This window comes from Metschnikowia bicuspidata (genome assembly GCF_001664035.1).
Source record: "Metschnikowia bicuspidata var. bicuspidata NRRL YB-4993 chromosome Unknown METBIscaffold_7, whole genome shotgun sequence".
Taxonomy (NCBI): Eukaryota; Fungi; Ascomycota; class Pichiomycetes; order Serinales; family Metschnikowiaceae; genus Metschnikowia; species Metschnikowia bicuspidata.
The window spans coordinates 92,315-110,300 of NW_017387737.1; the positions used below are offsets into that span (position 1 = coordinate 92,315).

Below are 17,986 nucleotides of genomic sequence, written 5' to 3' on the forward strand. Positions count from 1 at the left end.
GCTGTTTAAAGGTTTTTTATATATATTCGTTATATAGTTTTGCCCCTTTAATCAGATGAATCTAACCAAAAAAAAAAAAAAAGGACAGTACGGAATTGGAAAAGGAAAAATATATAATGGTGTTGACTGATACCCTGCGATCAGAAGTTAGCCCACCTTTACAATGAGTGTGAGATTGTGCACATTTTGTGGCAAAAGATCGGCTTTCAAGCTCCAATGCACTTAAGGGAGATGCTAGCTCCTTTTAATATTTCCCTTGACAATTCAAGAAACCTTACTTGGGTCTGATAAAGTCGTTCGCAGGGTTTATTTGCTTAGGGACCAGGAGGCAAAGACAAATGTACGTCTTTCCGCCGTGTCAAATGAGCTATGGTCACGGGCCCTCAGGGAAACATATCCTATGGACCGATGATATTCAGCTAATTACATTTAAGTGGTTGACATTGGTTATGGGCAGAAGTCTTCTTACATCCTCTTTGGGAGATTTCGTGAATTGTTGCTCGCGCCTTCTCACCTGAGCCAATGATGCGATTTATTATAGGTTTTTTCTTTTTAGTTTTTCGTTAGTGGTGGGGTTTTACTTCTCTCCAGTGACGCCCTATAAGACGATGTTTTTTTTTGAAAAAATAGTTCAAAGCTTCTTTATATATTATCATATAGTCTCCTCTTTCAAATCAGATTACTCCACCAGAAAACAAAAGAGTTCCTTTCACCTGCAAAGTACGGTAAATACCTTTATTGAAAACCGAAAAGCAATACCTAGATGTGCTTAACCACAAATAAGGTGCTCTTGGAGAATGCGGCGACTTGTTTAAACAACAATTTTCTCGACACAGATTGACAGTCTCATCAATAAAGCCAAGGATACTGTTATTGGTATATCCGTTGGCGGTATTCCAATTAAAGCTCACACTACATCTCACATTAAGCCATAAATTTTCTTATTCTTGGTATATAGTAGTCTAATCATATAAATAATTCTAAGACTGTTTTTTATCGAGATATCCACCCTCTTTGCACAATGAATAGAATTCGCTTTTAGTGTCTTCAAGCAAGTTCTGAGGTGTGTCAAACTCCTTTACCATCCCTCTTTCTAACACGAGAACTCTGTCGCTGTCCATGATGGTATCCAAACGATGTGCGATAGTCAAAATGGTTTTGTCTTTGAACTCGGAGCGAATTGTTTCTTGAATGATTTTGTCAGTTTGAACATCCACAGCAGCTGTTGCTTCATCCAAGACTAAAACCTTGGATTCCTTTAACAATGCACGCGCAAGACACAAAAGTTGTTTCTGGCCCGAAGAAAGATTGGATCCACCTTCAACAACTCTGGCGTCAAGTCCTACTTGCTGTTCAAGCTCTTTGCCATTTTCATCAGTCTTTTTGTCATCTTTCTTCAAAGTAGTTTTCATGGACTCCACATGCTCTTTGAGATGCGCCATTTCGAGAGCTTTCCAAAGGGTCTCGTCAGAGTACAGTCCGAATGGGTCCAAATTCTCTCTCACGGTGCCTTCGAAGGCATGTGCATCTTGTGGAATAATATTGAGCTGAGTCCTGAGATCGAAAAGACCAATAGTGCCACTGTTGATTCCATCGATATCAATTTGGCCGGTGGTTGCCTCGACAATACGGAACAAGGCAAGAGTAAGAGAACTTTTCCCCGCTCCTGTTCTTCCGACAATACCCACCTTTTCGGCTGGCTTGATGTCCAAATTAATGTTGCGCAAGACAGGATCCAAGTTCTCACGATATCTCGTACTGTAGTCTTTGAAATGAATTTCACCCGTGGCAGGCCAATGACTATCAGGCCTGTTGTTTTCAATAATCATCTCTGCCTCAGATGGTAAGTTACCATACTCAATCAAACGTTCAAGACTGACAGCTTTGGTCTCAACCTCTGCCCATAATCTGATGATCGCATTAAGAGTGCTTGTGGAACTGAAGACATATGTCATAAGAAAACCAACCATAGAAGGACTAAGGCCTCTTCCGGAGTGAACACCGTACAATATCATCATAGACGAGAAGAGAACAATCAAAGCAGCAATGAATTGGAGTCTCATCGATAACCATCTGTTACAGCCCTGAATGGTCCAATCAATCTTTGTAACGTTGTCAACTTTAATTCTGTTGGAGTGAATGAATCTCTCGTCTTCATTGTAAGCTCTTATTGTCTCCACACCATTGATAGACTCTTGTAAATGAGAAAAGACTGGACTTCGCAGTGCTGACTTGAGTCTTTTGAGCTCTCTTGAAGCAGGCATGAACTTATTTCTGAAGTGGTTGTAGAGGAATAGCAAGCATACTATGACAACCAACATGAAAGGTAAGTTAAATACCACAATGGCAAGTCTAGTGAAACACTCTATCAAGAAGGAGACAAACATAGTGAGAGACCAAAGCACTTGCTGGTCTAATACAGATATATCGTCTGAAAATCGGTTCAAGATCCTGCCAATTGGAGTAGTATCGAAAAAGGCCATCGGCGATCTCAAGACACTGTTGGCCATTTTGTCATGGAAATACATGGAGCTTCTCACCGCACTAAATGTCCAAATAATATACGCACTTGCGAACGTGAGGAAGCCACCAGCAACTCCAGTAAAAGCGTAGATAGACAAGAATAGGGTGGGAGAAACATTGTGCCCACTAACAAGGTTTTTCTCCGACCAGTATTTCAAAACCCAGTTGCCTATGATGTTCATTCCCACGACCGCCCAAAAGAACAAACACCAGATGGCGATGTAGATCCAATTACAAGCACGAAGAAACTCAAGATATACCTTCCATTTCACGTGGCCTTGTTCTTTATTTTCCTTGTTTTCCAAGGAACTTTGCTTTGTGTGAAACTCATCTTCAAAAATGTACTCATGGCCAAAAGAAACTGCACTGGTTGCTCCAATAGTGTGATGGGTCATGACTCTCGTAAGAGCAGCTTCACCCAAGTCCTCAACCTCAGCCAAAGTCACTGGTTGATATGGCTTTGACATGAGAAGGTCTTCACTATCGCTAGACTCAGTAGATTCTGCGATTTGTTCAATATCCGTCTCCACATTATCATTCTCACCAGTCTTTTCTTCGTCATCTTCTTGAGCAAATTCGTTCATGAGTTTTGAAACTTCACCGCCTTTTTGCATAAGTTCCGTGAATGTGCCACGTTCGGTAATCCTGCCTTTTTCCAAGAAAACAGTCTCATGCGCTAAACGCAAAATTTTCATGGAATTGGTGGCGAGAATTAAGGTCTTTGTGGAAAGCAAACCAGTGGAGCTTAGTACTTGTTTGGTGATTTTCTTCCCAACATGTGCATCAACGGCTGACAAGACATCATCCAATAGATATACATCAGCTCTTGAGTAAAGCGCACGTGCCAAAGAAACACGGGCTTTTTGCCCACCGGAAAGAGAAATGCCTTTTTCACCAACCAAGGTTGCATCGCCATTGGGTAAAACCTCAAAGTCGCTAGTCAATTGGCAGGCATCAACTGTCTTTTTGTAAAAGCCCGCATCGTATCTCTTTCCAAACAAAATGTTTTCTCTGATGGAAGTGTTTAAAATGCATGGGTTTTGAGAACAATAGGCAACGGTACCATTGACAGAAACAGAAGCATCGTTTTCATCAACAAGGGGAATTTCACCAATGAGTGCTTTGAGAATGGTGGTTTTACCAGCACCAACTCTTCCAACCACACACGTCAATTGCCCTTTTTTGGCAGTGAAGTTGATATCTCTCAAAGCATAGTTCAGCTCATCAGCCTCGTCTAACTCTTTTGCTATGACTGAAGACCACACAAAATTTGCCAGCTTTATCTCTACACTGGTGTCGTTTGGACGGAGTGATTTGTAAGATCTGTGGACAATGCCCTTCTCAATTTCGTCCAAGATGAAGTAATGAGACATTCTTTCCAATGCAACCTTGGCTTCCATGATATTTGAGAAGATAGCAGGGAGCATGGTGACAGGCTCTGTCAAAAGAGAAAACAAAGATAGAGCAGGAAAGATGACAGAGGGGGTTAATGTCTGTTTCATGACCGTGGCGTAGACTGAGTACACTGTACACGAAATGACAAAAGGAATACAACCCCACAAGAAAGTAGAGCCAGCATTGTATATTCCCATTTTCTTTTGGTTGACGAGCTCTTTCTTGTTTCTTACTTCGTCGAGTTTCTTCAACATAGGGGTCTCCCACGAGTAGAGTTTGATACTCTTGATTGAGTTAAGAATTTCGCTGGTCAAACGTGTCCTGGCATCTTTATATTCCATTTGAGTATTGTAAAGCGAATATATCATTGTCGTGATACGCGTACTCAAAGGAACCAAGATGACGGTTGTGGCCAAGCCAGCCCACATGGCATTTCCCAAAAGCCTGTGAAGAGCGGCCAAGCAAAAAAACAACCTCAAAGGGATGGCCACAGCATCGGAGCAAGTTTCAAGGCTGGATGCAATGTCGTTCACATCCACAGCAACATGGTTGACAATGTCTCCGGTGGACTTTTCTTTTTTCGCCTCTGGGGACAACTTGAGTGCCTTCTCGTAAATCAAGCAGGTCATGGCAGACTTGATGCTAAAAGAACACCGGAAGAAGGTTATGAAGTACTGGTTGAAGGAAATGAACTTGATGAATGAGCAAAGAAAGATGCCGAATGCAAAGGCAAAGCCTCTGATCACCGGAGGCGCCACTTCGTCACCCGAGAGATCTGATGATTCGTAGATGAAAAGAATAAACCCTTGGAGCAAAAACGGAGCAAGAGTCGCGCAAGTGATATCCACGATCTCACCACAGAAACCAAGCGCAAGCGTTTGGTAGTGGACACGCAACAAAGTAAGGAACAACGAAGGCTGCACCTGACTGTCTTTATGTGAAGGGTTCTTTTTCTTTCTGAGTCTTCTGTCTCTCCACCAGGCGGCTCTTTTCAACTCGTAGGCCCAGCTTTCACGTACCTGACTAATGGTCACGTCGCTCTTCAACTCAACGATCGTGTTGGGGATTTCGGTCACTTCGATGGTATGCTCGCGCTCGACTTTCTGCAAAATGGGCTCGAGCCATTTGAATGTCAAGGTGTAAATCAAGTTCTTGACGGTGTAGATGTCCCAGTCATTCAACTCAAAGTAGTCCTTTAGCTCTGCCGACGGAGAGTACAAGTAGACCTCGAAAACGAAGGAGCAGACGGCGTTCACAAGTACTAAGACCTCCAGTGTATAGGCAAGGGCATGTGCTGACTTGTCGTGAGCCGGGATATACACTTTGTAGGGTGACACAAAGTCCAGCACTAGAATGATGGCAAATGCTATGGTAGAAAATAACCAGTATGTAATGAGCGAGCCGTGGCCCACAGCAGACCGTGTAGTCTCCAAAAAATGCAAAGGAATCACAAAGAAGAGCGTAACAGAAAACAGTGCCAAAAGCCCGGCAAATTTGGCATCGGAAAATGGCAGAGTTGCAGTTTTTGGGTTCAACATTATGAGCACAGCATATAGGAGCGTCTGCAACAACGCACAGGTGAGCCTGAAAAAATGAAGCACACCCACGCTTCGAATATTCCACGGGTTTCCGAAGGAGTATTTGATTCTATAGATTCCGTAGGAATTTCGAAACAAAAGCGTGAATATCTGGATGGTCATAACTAATCCAATGGCACCTTGCACATAGAACACGGCCGAGGCTAGGAAGCATGGGTTCAAATAGTTTTGCAGAGCGTCATATAGGGGATTGCGGAGGGAATCAAGAAGAGCGCATGTATTTCGGTTGAATTTCTCCAGGGGAGAAATCTGGAGGATTTGGTGTGGATCCATTTTCCTGGCGATGGGCGGAAATTGGGTCCAGATATCGGAAAAATTTGTGAGGGCTCTGAGGTTGCGAAGCCGATTGCAGCAGATGGGTTGGGCGTGTGGAACGCAGCTTCGTATACACTGTTCCCGGGTGAAGACGACAGAGGAGTTCTGCAATTATGCTTCTCTTGAGAATCGCAGATGGGCTGAAATTTGCAAAAGATGGAAAGCTGGTGGATTGACAATCCTTTTTATAGAAATAGAGTATCGCCCGGTGCCGGCTGCAATGTGCAGACACGACGATAAGCGCGCCATGACATGAGCCTCCATTCGAGATGAACGGAAACTTGGTGGCAAATAGTTTTTTAGTGAATGAAAGAAACATGGGAAAAAGCCGATCTCTTTGGTCTATGTATTTTAATCGGGAACGTTTCGTCGCACCTTGCTTACACGATCGATCTCAGAGAAGTGGATGGATCTGTTCCGCTTGCAAGGGTGCGCTTCACCGCACCTGTTCCAATTGAATATTGCAGACTGGATATATGCGAATCTCCTCAGTCGAAACACATAAAAAAAAATGGTCAGGAGCCATGGCCCTGCCGCTTTCTTTATGCTGCATCGGCTCATCTCAGGGAAACTACTGCAGAAACCAACCAAGGCATGAGTATGGTACAGATGTGAATGAATCCAGTGTCTTTCGCTATTCAGCCAGAATCTGAAAGGCAAATTTACTTTTCAACTCTATGGAACAAGCATGGCTGGAGAAGCTTTGCTATGTTTACCGTATGGTGATTCTGCTGGCGGCTCTGCTGGCGGCTCCTGCAGCAGGCGGACAGGGAAATCCATGTTTTTACTTCTCTATACCTCAGAGCCGTGCGGCAGCGCGGCGTGCCTCGATGTAAAGATACGAGTCGCAGAGAATTGATACGCCTGTCTAGATTCATTGCGTGATGCTTTTAAATCAAGTATTCAGGCTAAAAGTCAGCGTCCAATTGCAATCCAGCTCGGAGCAGGCCTCCAAAATGGCGGTGACCCTCAGCCTGACAAAGAGTCCGTAGTTGTCGTAGTTTTATTCCTTCATGCACATGACGCGTGGGGGCGGCCCTGAAAAGTACTCGGCCGAGCCTAAATTAGAATGTGCAAATGAGGTGAGTCATATCCGGCCTTGGCCCCGCAATCCCTTTGTAGTCACAGAATGTTTGCCGTGATTCCACTGCACTTCGCGAGACTCCTCCATTTCTATTTTTTAATGATTAGTCACCGGGGCATTGTTCGAGCTTGCGATGGCGTGCTCGATTTCCAGGGTTCTCTGCAAGAATTATCGAACATGTCCACTTCATCGAAGACCCTCGGCTCCCGGTCGTTCTTCAATGATATCGGTCCAGTGATATCGTAGTGATATCGTTCTTAGCCTTCGTTTTTCATCGACTCCTGGAACTCCGCCATGACCCTCTTGTAGACTGTCATTTCGAGCTCCAGCACCGGCTCCTCTTCTAACTCGATAATAGGCTCGACTCGCGCAACATCGACCATGATATTGTTGAACCACCTGCTCTCACCGTTACCGAAACAGAAGGTAAAGGCCTCACCCTTGTGGTTGGCTCGGGCAGTACGACCGACTCTATGCACATATTCACGAGACGAATTGGGAACATCGTAATTAACGACGTCGGTGATGGACAAGACATCGAGACCACGGGCAATCAAGTCCGTTGCGACCAATACGTTGATGTTGCCGTCCGCAAAGTCCCGCAAGATTCTCTTCCGCACCGACGACATGTTGTTGGTGGCGTTGATGAACGCAACATTGGTCTTGAGCTCCGGCGCCAACTGCGAAAAGAGATCGTTCAATATACGCGCCAACCTGAGAGTAGCATCATTGGATTTGGCAAAGACAAGCACGGACTGGAGCTTTCTGGTGTGGAGCAAAAACTTAGCGAGAAGAAGCGGCTTCAAAGCAGACTTGTGCGAGCTGAATCTCAACTTGTGTTCCTGGAGAGTGGCGGGCACCGAGAACATCTCGTTGACGAGCTGCTCCTTGGAGTTGACCACGATCAAGCGGGGTTTGGTGAACTTCAAGAGCGAGAGCTTGCCCGCATCAGTAGTGAGCGTGGCGGAGAAGATCATCTTTTGCGGCTGCAACTTCCAGACCGTGCCCGTGTTCTCCGAATGCCGGGCGCACTTCTCCATGGCTGAGACCACCACCTCGCACCAGTTCTGGAACGACTGGTTGAGCAATCGATCGGCCTCGTCGATGACCAAGAACCGGAGCGCCTGCATCAGAATGGACCCGTTGAGCAAGTGGTCCACCAACCGCCCGGGGGTAGACACGATGATGTCCGGCTCGTTCCTGGAGATCTTGGTGCCCTCGTCCTTGATGGACTTATCGTTGGTGAGGCACACGATGGACAAGACCGTGCCTTTGGACACGCTTCTGAGGGTGGCTGCGACCTGGTTGATCAACGGCTTAGTGGGCACCAAGACGATTGCCCGCAACCTCGGCACGACACGCGTGTGGAGCGCCTCCACGATTGGAATCAGGTACGCCAAAGTCTTGCCGGACCCGGTGGACGCGTTGACCAAGATGTCGCCCTGGAAATCCGGCGCGAGCTTGTTTTTGCGGAGGTCGCTCATGGCTTCGTTGAGCACGGCCACCTGCACGGAAAACGCGTTGCTGAAGCCCAACGCCGTGAGGTTCGCTAGGATCTTGGGCGATATGCCGAACTCGGAGAACGGCCGGGTGACCTCGGGCAGCGAGTACGTCGGAGACGCCAACCACTCCAAGTTCTTCTGGTGGAACTGGTGCGACACTAAGTGCCGGTCGCGGGGTAGCTCGGGCTGCGGCATCGGGGCCAAGTCCTTTGCGTCCTCCATCTCAGTGTCCGACTCAGACTCGGACACGTCTTGGTTCTGCGTGGACTTGGCAAACTTCTTGAGGATGCTGGCATGTTTGGCGGGGCCCGGAGTCTCCTCGGGTGCCCCGCTATCCACGTCCATGTCATGGTCGTTTGGTGGCGCATTGCTGTCTTCACTGAAGGGCTGGGGAAGAGGATCTGGCACAGAGACCCGTGCCGCGTCCTGGCTTGGGTTGTGGTGCTGCGGGGCCCGCGAGGCGGTCTTGGCTTCTGGATCGCTTCCCTGGTCATTTTCTTGGTCACGATCCTGGCCACCTTTCTGGTCAGTATCCTGATCACTGTCACTGCTTTCACTGCTGTCACTGCTGTCACTGCTGTCACTGCTGTCACTGCTGCTGGAGCCCTCAGCAGAATCGAACGCCGTGCTGGGCCTAGCCCCGCTGGCGGCCGCCTCAAATCCCAGCGCATCGAGCCGACTTGGCGGGCCAGCCTCCGAATCACTCAGCGAGTCATCGGACGAGTCGCGGATGTCGGCCGCAGCCATCTTCCGCTTCCGGCTGAGCAACTTGCGGGGCGCGCGCGGCTTGTCGTCCACCGCGGCATTGGGATCGAATCTCGGCGCAAACATGGACAATGACAATACAGGCAAAGGCACGCAGACGGGTTGAGATGCGATGAGATGGGCCGGGGCCTCAGGCCCAGGGCGCGAGGCCGCGGGTCACGTGCGCGCGCCGGCCTGGCAGTGGAAAAAATGAGACGGCCGGGCCAATGAGCTTGGTCCCAGCCACAAGCCGTGGCGTCTGCATTTCGTTTGCTCCCCCAGAACCAGGACTCGTTGATTGCCGAGTCTTTTTCGCTGCTTAAGCCAGCCCACATTTTTAGAACCTCTGATTTCCGCAGACGCGCGTCTAACCAGATAACCCGGGTTCCTGCTAGAGCCTTCAAGTGCCCCGCATAGACAGCACCAAAACAGCACCAAAACAGCATGAGAGCGGCATTCACTCTTCTCAAAGGCCGGTCGGCCTGGAAGGGCCCCCACGTGGTGCCCCTCCCGATCGCGGAAGCAATGAAGTCCAAGACGGCGATCCGCACCAACGCGCGGAGCTGCACGATTCTCCCCCAGTTCGTCGGGTTGAAGTTCCAGGTGCACAACGGTAAGGAGTACGTCGAGTTCGAGGTGTCCGAGGACATGGTCGGCAACAAGTTGGGCGAGTTTGCGGCCACGCGGAAGAAGTTCGTGTACAAGTACTCGAAGAACTAGGTCTTGTATATACACAATGAAGGATCCGGAACGCCCGGGCCCGCCCGTAGAGCCGGCAGCCACACCCATAGAACTGGCAACACCCATAGAACTGGCAACACCCATAGAACTGGCAACACCCATAGAACTGGCGGCCGCAGGTCAGCCGCGGTCGCGCGGCTGGTACGCGTCCAAGCGTTCTTGGCGCAACAGGCCCGTGCGGTCGCGGAGCGGCCAGCGGCCCCAGCCACTGAGCCGGAGCACGATGCACGTGGCGTTGTCGTCGCCGCCAATGTACTCGACGAACCTGACCACCTCCTCGGCGCACGACTGCGGCGAGGCCGCGAGGTGGCCGCGCATGTTGAAGTTGACCATGACGATGTCCGCGATCTCCTGGTCCGTGAGCTCGTTGGTGACGCCGTCCGTGCACAAGAGGAGGAAGGCCTCGTCGCCGCCGAGGCCGCCGACCGTGTGGGCCGCGATCTCTGCGGGCGTGAGCGTGGCCAGGATGGTGTGCGCGTCGCCCACGACCATCTGCGCCACGTCTGGCTCAGCCGTCACGCCCATCTCCTTGAACTGGAGGTCGCCGAACGCGCGCGTGTTGGCCAAGGACACGAAGCGCTCTTCGCCGAACGAGTCGGTCATGAAGTGGCTGGCCAGGTAGCGGCGGAGGCGCGCGGCCTCGGCCGGGTTGGACGGGTGGTGGGCCTGCGTGAGCGCGTGCGCCGCGCCGTGGCGGTCCACCAAGATGGCCTTGGTGTCGCCCACCTGCGCCACGGTCAAGCGCGACACGGTGTTGCGGTTGAAGAAGTGGCTCTCATACACGGGCAGGAACGCGCCCTTGTCGCCGGCGTGCACGGTCTCCAAGTACGCGGCCGTGCACGTGGAGCCCAGCGCGTTGTCGTCCTGGGCGAAGAAGCCGTAGTCCGCGGCGAGGTGCGCCAACGGGAGCCGTAGCATCAAGTCATCGGGCGGCACCGCGATGTTCTGCAACGCTGCCACCTGCGGCGCGGCGTGCCGGAGCGCCTCGAGGTTGGCGTCCTTGTGCCGGAACCAGCGGCGCCAGTAGCCGCCGATGTCGTCCTTGTACTTGCGCAAGAGCGCGGAGCGAGCCGCGTCGCCCGCGGGCCCGCTGGCCACGAGCGGCGATGCTCCCTCCGCGAAGCCCGCGAGGCGGGCCTGGAGAAACCGCAGGCATTGGCTGCCGCCGTGGCCGTCGAAAACGGCGAAGCTGAACACCGTGCGCCCGGCCAAGTCGAGTACGCACGCGCTGTACGTGTCCTCGTTGGAGAGGCGGTTGCCGCGCGACGAGTAGTGACCCAAGTGCGACGGGCTTTTCAAGAGCGGCACGCGCAAGCGGTAGGACCGGTGCGGCACGAGGTCCGCGGACGAGCGCGCGGGCTTCTGCGACCGGTCGATGGGCGTGAGCCGAATGGAGTCCGACACGTGGCGGACTGCTGGGCGGCAAGGCGGAAGGGGCCTGGCGAGCAGCGCGGGCCTCATTGTAGAGTAAGAGGGCGGCTGCGGGCCACGTTTTTTTTGGGTGAGGTGGAGGGTGGTTAAGGATGAAGGGTGGTGGTGGTGGCGGAGGCTGGCGAGTTGCCTGCAGCGGGAACGGTGGTTTGGATAGCTTGGTGTGGGTAAGTTAGCGAGAAGTTAGCGATTAGTTAGCGATAAGTTAGCGATAAGTTAGCATGGTGCGGATCAGTTGGCTGGGCGCGGTTTGTTTGGTGATTGGGCGGGGCCGGGAACCGCGAGGACAACGCCGCGTACGGGCCGCTTGCTTCTTCGTCTCTTTTCTTTGAGGTCTTTTTTAGGTCTTTTTCTGCTGAATTATTTTTTGACGTCTTTTTTAGAAGTCATTTTGGGTCATTTTGAGGTCATTTTGAGGTCATTTAGAGGTGGTTTTCAGGTGGTTTTCAGGTGGTTTTAGGTGATTTTAGGTGATTTTCTTCACTCATTTTCTTCAGTCTTTTTCTTCAGTCTTTTCTGAAGTCTCATTCTTAAGTCTTTTCTTCAGTCTTTTCTGAAGCCTCTCTCTTCAGTCTTTCTTTAAGTCTTTTCCGAAGTTTCTGTCTGAGGTCTCTTTCTGAGATCTATAACTCGTCCTCGTAGTAAACCACACTATAATCCAGTATCAACCTCCAAGCAAAACCACGGGAATCAAAGTCAGCCTTCCCAAACAAAATAATTTCATGAGCACAGACAATCTATATCCTTACCATTTGCATCATATATGTTGTGCCAGATTGTTGTTGCAGATACCTTTACTGCCCACCAACCAAAGAAGAACACAAAAACAGCCGGTCCGAAAGGGCTGCAAACGGTGACTCACCTCACAACAGATCTCTATAAATCATTGCAGGATATCGTGTCTTTAACGCCTCACCAAAAAGAGCCTGCTTGTGTTTTCTGCCTCATTTTTTTCACACCCCTCCAAAGTAAATGTAGTGGGTATGTTCTCTAGCGCCTTGGTCTTTCATGAGCGAGCGCGGGTTGCAAATTTCGTCTTCTCTTAGCAAGGCTGCTAGACATCACGAAGTACAAACTGTTCAGATATGTCTACTGAATAAAAGAAGTCTCCCAGAAAAAGAAGTCGGCCAAAAACAGGAGGACCCTGATGCCCCAAAGATGTATTTGTCTGCCTTCATGTTCTTCGCCAACGAAAACAGAGACCTGTCATGTCAAATGACAGCCCGTGGCTCTGAAACACCAACCAGAGAAGCGAAGTGCTGTCGCCATACCTCTGGCCACTGGTCTGAATTATCTCTGTCGTATATCTCGCAACCGGAAATTGAACATTCTATGGCTGTAGCGGTATATTATTCTAAAAGCCCATCTCAGAAGAATGCAAACAGCTCACAAGATCGAGCGAGCTTGCAATGGAAAATTATTTCTATAAGTAAAATATGCTTTAATTGATATCACTGTTAGCCTTGGTTTTTCGAGACAGACCAATAATCATCATTGTCTCAATACTTCAACACGCGTGAAGTAATACAGGCAGATCAGTTCACTACCTCGTAAAATGCGACTTTGGCTAAGCTTTTCTCCAAGTCTTCTTGAGGATTGTGTCCATGTATAATCCTCAGGTGATCTATGGCGTGACCCAAATTATTGAGTAATATAATATCCACTTATTGCATTGAAGAGTATTCAAAAACGATTGTTGTATGTGAGAATTCCTAAAGTAAAAACTTTCACGCTCTTATGTGAATAAAGAACAGTTACGCTTTTGAAATAGATACTAAGGGCTTATTGCACGTGATGATATCCTTCACAGTCAAGGAAATTGATTTACTTTATAAAAAAGTTTGTTTAATCGGCTGGAACATCAGATTCTGACCAGGCATAACGCATTCGTACTCTCAGAATGACATTCAAAAGTCTCGTACCACTGTAGTGTTGGATACCCATAAAAGAAATAATTGTCGGATCAGAAGTATTCTAGATTCATTTACCAAAATTAATAATCCCAGCACCATATTGAGAATTACTGTAATCTTGTTTTTTACTTCTAATCACTTAAGTAGCTAGATGAACGAGGGCAAAAAAAGATCAAAAACTATGATCCCCGCACTTATGGCACTGTAGTACCTTTCACGAAATCCATAAATATTTATTCAAGATAGCTTATAAGCGAGCTTGATAAGGGGACTGTAACAAATACCCGAGGTATTCTCAGGTAAATTCAATGTTGTCATGAATCATTCAGGAGTATACTCATTGATTTTGAAAAATGATATGTTGGCACAACCAAAAATAATGCTTAAACTGGCTGAAACTTTAAAGAAATAATATCTGATCGAGGCTAAGCAACGCACAATTGAGTTGAATTTGATTTTGATCATACATAAATCAGGTCTAGGAAGAACTTTTTATAAACAATGGGTCAAATTCGTAAGTGGGTACCTCACGCCTTTTGAAATAAACCCGTTTGCTATCGATAGTCGTATTATTGGTGATTCAACTACCAGAGAGCCGATGATCAGAAAGGCCCACTCACATGCTTCTCTTCAGAGGGTTTAAATTAATTGGTCTTCTTAGCACATAGCTTTCATAGATATGTTAAATTTGATTTAATCTTGCTTTATTCTATTGCATTGTGGTGTTGTGATGTATGATAGAGCGATTTATCTTGCTGAAAAGTAATATTTACACAGCATGGCCTGCCCACCCTCCTTTCACTACTATTGGCACGCTTTTTTATTGGATCTGAAAAGAGCCCTCGGGTACATTCCAATTTTTGTTGCAACTCCAAAGAAAATTAACCACAGGTCTGAGGGAAACGTATTGTTGCCGCCAATTTCTTGGATTCATATAGAGAACCATTGCTGGGCATGTGATGCTTTTCGATGACTAGTCTCACATGAGCTGGCAAGATTGTATTCTACTAGCGCCTTTACAGTGCTTTAGCCTGACTCATTCCGTAAGCTTTCATTGGAGCCACTCGAAAGGCAATTGCATTTTCTCCCAGGCCTGTATCTCACCAAGTGCACCAGAGCATATGCCCCGCTTGCAGGCCCATGGCAAGTTTATATTCATCTACCACAAAATTACAATGTCCCAAACATGCCACAGCGGGTAGGGTCAAATTCAGGTCCAGCGACCGAACACTCAAAACTAATAAAAGAAGTTTGGAAAAGAAGACAATCATTTTAGAAAGAAAAAAAGATAAGAAACAAGAAGTCTCAGAAGCCCCAGTTCTCGGCCCACCGTCTAGGCCCCATTCGGGCTACCTAGAACCTCCGCCCAACTACAATTCACTCGAATATATCAATTTATTACCATTAACGTTCACAAATCAACGCTTGCGCCGATTATACTGATTTACAAAGCAGCCTTGATCTTGGTCTCCAACTCGTCCTTGGACTTCAAGGCCTGGACATCGGAGTTGCCTCCAATGTGCTCGCCGTTGATGAACACGTTAGGCACGGTTCTTTGCGACGTGATTTCATACAAAGCAGCTTGGATCTCGGCGCCGTTGTCCAACTTGTCCAACTCCAAAATGTAGATGTCCAGCGTGATGGACTTGATCGTTCTCTTTGCTTCAGTGCAGTATGGGCAGTAAGTCTTGGAGGCAATGAAGACTGGTTTCTCCTTGATCAACTTCTGGACGTATGCGACGGTGTCTTTGCTCATTGGGGTGGGTTTGGTGGAAAAAAATCTTTTAAGACAAGAAATCATGATGAATATTGCGAGGAGGATGGCGGGCTCAGCTGCTTATATACTTGAGGCTAAGGCAGTGCGCTTACAAATTCAGCCGTCTTTGTGCGGTGCACGACCCACGCCTCTTGTGGTGGCTCCCCGCATTTTTGGAAAGCTCAGTCAATATAGTGATACGGATGGTTATCCATCTATTCTGGCCTATTCAGGCATGTTTGAACTTATCAATTTTGGTGACTCGGTGTGTGAAATCTCGACATTTGTGCGGACTCTCATAAGACTGAGGCTCATTTTGGAGATACGGCGGAGCTGGGTGCAGTGTGCGGCTCTGCATGACATCATGTGCTGACGGCAAAAGAGAGGCGCAAGCAAGTTTCTAAGCCGGGGGCAAACGTCCCATGCCATACCGTGTTGGTGACTTGCAAAAAAAATGAAGAAAAATATCATGAATTAAGGAAATAAATAAACACCGGGGAGTGGCTTGGGAATCCACGCGCCACAGTAATATGGTGCGTAGTGGCCCAGTGTTGTCGGCACCAAAGTTGCGCAAGTCTTCTCCAAGGCTTTTGGAAGTATTTCTATATAACAAAAACGCTAGAGTACTAAAATGAGCCAAGGCTAACAGAGAAAATCGGCAGAAGACGCAGCAAGGGCCAATGCACAGTAGTCTCCACCAGTCTGGAGGCGCAGGTCCAATCTATTAGTCGCGTTAATATCTTTCAAGGTGCAAATTTACTTCCTATCCAGCGAAAATACGGCACAGAAAGCAGCGCGTCTACTGGGGAGGTCTGCCGTCGACCCAGTCATGGAAGATGTCGTGGCCGATGATCTCAATGGAGTATCCATCGGGATCGCGGATGAAGGCCAAGTCCTTCATCTTGCCCTGGTTCCACTTGACGGACCAGTTGAGCGAGTCGCCGAATTTGTTCTCGATGTCCTTGCAGAATTGGCCGGGTGTGGCACTCGACACGCAGATGTGCCCGTAGCCTTGGAGCGCGCCGTTTTCGGTGGAGTTGCCGTTGTGGTAGCCCTCGAAAGCATCGTCGTTTTCGGTGCCCCAGTTGTGCGTGAGTTCAACCACACCCTCGCGGCCCAACTGGTCGAGGTACCCAAGCTCGCCCTCCTTGAACGAGGGGTCGTGGTCGTAGCCCAAAAAGTACAACGAGAACTGGGCGGATTCGAAGTCCTTTCTCGAGAACAACTTCATGCCCAACACCTCGCGGTAGAAGTGCAAGGATTTTTCGGGGTCCTTGACACGGACCATGGTGTGGTTGAAGCGGTACGTGGCCTTGTCGGTGGCCCCGGCCTGGTGGTTGTTTTTATGTTCCACCAACTCGATCCAGTATCCATCGGGGTCCAAGACAAAAGCAATGTTCTGCTGTCTCCCGTCGCTCAACTTCTTCTTGAACTGCACGCCGTCGGCAAGCAATTGCTTCTCGCAGGCCTCGATGTTGTCCACGGTGATACAGGTGTGGCCGAAGCCTCTAAATTTGTCGCCATTGCCGTTGTTCAATTTGTAGGTGGCGTCGTTTTCGGCGCCGTGGTTGTGGCACAACTCCAACACGCCGGGCCGGGCGGACCAGTTTTTGGGCGTGGCGCTTTTGTAGCCCATCATGTACAACGTGAAGCCGTCCATGATGAAGTGGTTGATGAGCGTCATTCCAAAGTGCTTCTCGTAAAAGGGCACGCTGACCTTGGGGTCTTTGACCCGGAGGCACGTGTGGTTCATGAGCAAAGACTTGTCGGAAGCAGCCATTTTGTGTGGGGTGCCTTGATGGAAATGTCTGGCGATGAGCTGGGCTCTTCGAAACATGGCGTGCCGACCGGCCATTATATATGCAGAGTGATTCTTCCTGGGCTCGCTGGTATTCTGCAGGTTTCCAGGAGACGCCGTCCGGTCCGAGGATAAACAGGAGGTGGCCGCTTGGCGGGACGTGTGTTTGCAAAATGGGCAGTGATTTTTTTTGTTTATTTCATGCATGTCCGGGCTCGGGGACGCTGGCACTAGCTTAGGGGAGAGCCTTTGGGCCAGTAGTATCTATACATCCAGACCGAAATATGTAATAGAGAGTATCTACATAGCATTGTTTTTAAGTGCCCGTGGCAACTCAGCTAAACAGAAGGCTTCCATACTAAAATTTTATTTGTTTTCCAACTTCTTTGCTTTCTTCTCGTATTTCTTGCGACTTAATCCGACAGAGCTCTCATTCTTTTTCCCAAGCTAAAGATACATATTTTTTAAGAATGGAATTCACTTTGTCTTCAGAAGTGCCGCTGTCTTACTCACTGAGTAGCCAATACTGTGTATCAAAAGCCTCCCAAAACTTGATGTCAGATATCCAGATTATATCGACAACGCCTGTTTTCCGGCTATTATATGGCCTCAAGGCCCTATCATGCAATTTAATCACTTGGCGCCAAGTAAGGAAACAAAAAATGAGGTTGTGCAAGGCAATCTAGCAGTGGAAGACAATTTACTATCCTCAAAAAATCAACTATGAAATTTCATTATACCACTAGTACAGCACACCAGGCTGATTAGCAAAACTCCATTCCCATTTTGATCTCACCTGACTAAAATTCCATACATGAACACATACTTTGCTATCCAGCTGTCTAATTCATCCTTCCTACGTGGCTTTCGCTTGATTTTTGTACACTTATATATTGTTCGGCGAATCTGTATTCAATGTGAACTTTAGACGTTCATGCCTCTGCAGGATTTCAGTGGAGGTCACTAGGTTTTGGGTTGCAGGCATCACCAGCCGAAAAGGGCGAAAGACCAAAGCTGTTTCGTTTGCTGAGACCGTTTTGACTAGAACTCTGTATGCCAGCAGGAGAGGAATCGAGGCTCGTGTTTCGGCGTTTTCTAAACCAAAAAAAAAAGAAAAAATCTGAGCGGTCGCCTCGCTGCGTGTCCATTTCCTGGGTGAGCAAATTCGCCAGGAACATCATCGTAA

The 17,986-nt window shown here is 48.5% G+C and overlaps 6 protein-coding genes across 6 annotated transcripts; 1 reads left to right on the forward strand and 5 right to left on the reverse strand.

Annotated features, from left to right (window-relative positions):
- Window positions 1-926: 926 nt before the first annotated feature.
- Window positions 927-6,006, reverse strand: MLT1 (Mlt1p). The gene has a single exon (XM_018856275.1). The coding sequence runs from the start codon at window positions 5,787-5,789 to the stop codon at window positions 981-983; it is 4,809 nt and encodes a 1,602-aa protein (XP_018709689.1). The 5' UTR covers window positions 5,790-6,006; the 3' UTR covers window positions 927-980.
- Window positions 6,007-7,172: 1,166 nt separating this feature from the next.
- METBIDRAFT_79715 (putative ATP-dependent RNA helicase) lies at window positions 7,173-9,811 on the reverse strand (the record flags this gene model as incomplete). The annotated part of the gene is made up of 2 exons (XM_018859116.1): window positions 7,173-8,982; window positions 9,786-9,811. The coding sequence occupies 2 exons, from the start codon at window positions 9,809-9,811 to the stop codon at window positions 7,173-7,175; spliced, it is 1,836 nt and encodes a 611-aa protein (XP_018709690.1).
- A 211-nt stretch (window positions 9,812-10,022) lies between these two features.
- On the reverse strand, window positions 10,023-11,363 carry PTC6 (type 2C protein phosphatase; the record flags this gene model as incomplete). Its single annotated transcript, XM_018854370.1, has 1 exon — window positions 10,023-11,363. The coding sequence occupies one exon, from the start codon at window positions 11,361-11,363 to the stop codon at window positions 10,023-10,025; it is 1,341 nt and encodes a 446-aa protein (XP_018709691.1).
- Window positions 11,364-12,341: 978 nt separating this feature from the next.
- Window positions 12,342-12,782, forward strand: METBIDRAFT_13472 (uncharacterized protein; the record flags this gene model as incomplete). The annotated part of the gene is made up of 1 exon (XM_018854371.1): window positions 12,342-12,782. One exon carries the CDS (start codon window positions 12,342-12,344, stop codon window positions 12,780-12,782), a length of 441 nt encoding a protein of 146 aa, XP_018709692.1.
- A 1,908-nt stretch (window positions 12,783-14,690) lies between these two features.
- TTR1 (dithiol glutaredoxin) lies at window positions 14,691-15,047 on the reverse strand (the record flags this gene model as incomplete). The annotated part of the gene is made up of 1 exon (XM_018858080.1): window positions 14,691-15,047. One exon carries the CDS (start codon window positions 15,045-15,047, stop codon window positions 14,691-14,693), a length of 357 nt encoding a protein of 118 aa, XP_018709693.1.
- Window positions 15,048-15,473: 426 nt separating this feature from the next.
- On the reverse strand, window positions 15,474-17,163 carry GLO1 (lactoylglutathione lyase). The gene has a single exon (XM_018856276.1). The coding sequence runs from the start codon at window positions 16,780-16,782 to the stop codon at window positions 15,802-15,804; it is 981 nt and encodes a 326-aa protein (XP_018709694.1). The 5' UTR covers window positions 16,783-17,163; the 3' UTR covers window positions 15,474-15,801.
- Between the last annotated feature and the right edge of the window lie 823 nt (window positions 17,164-17,986).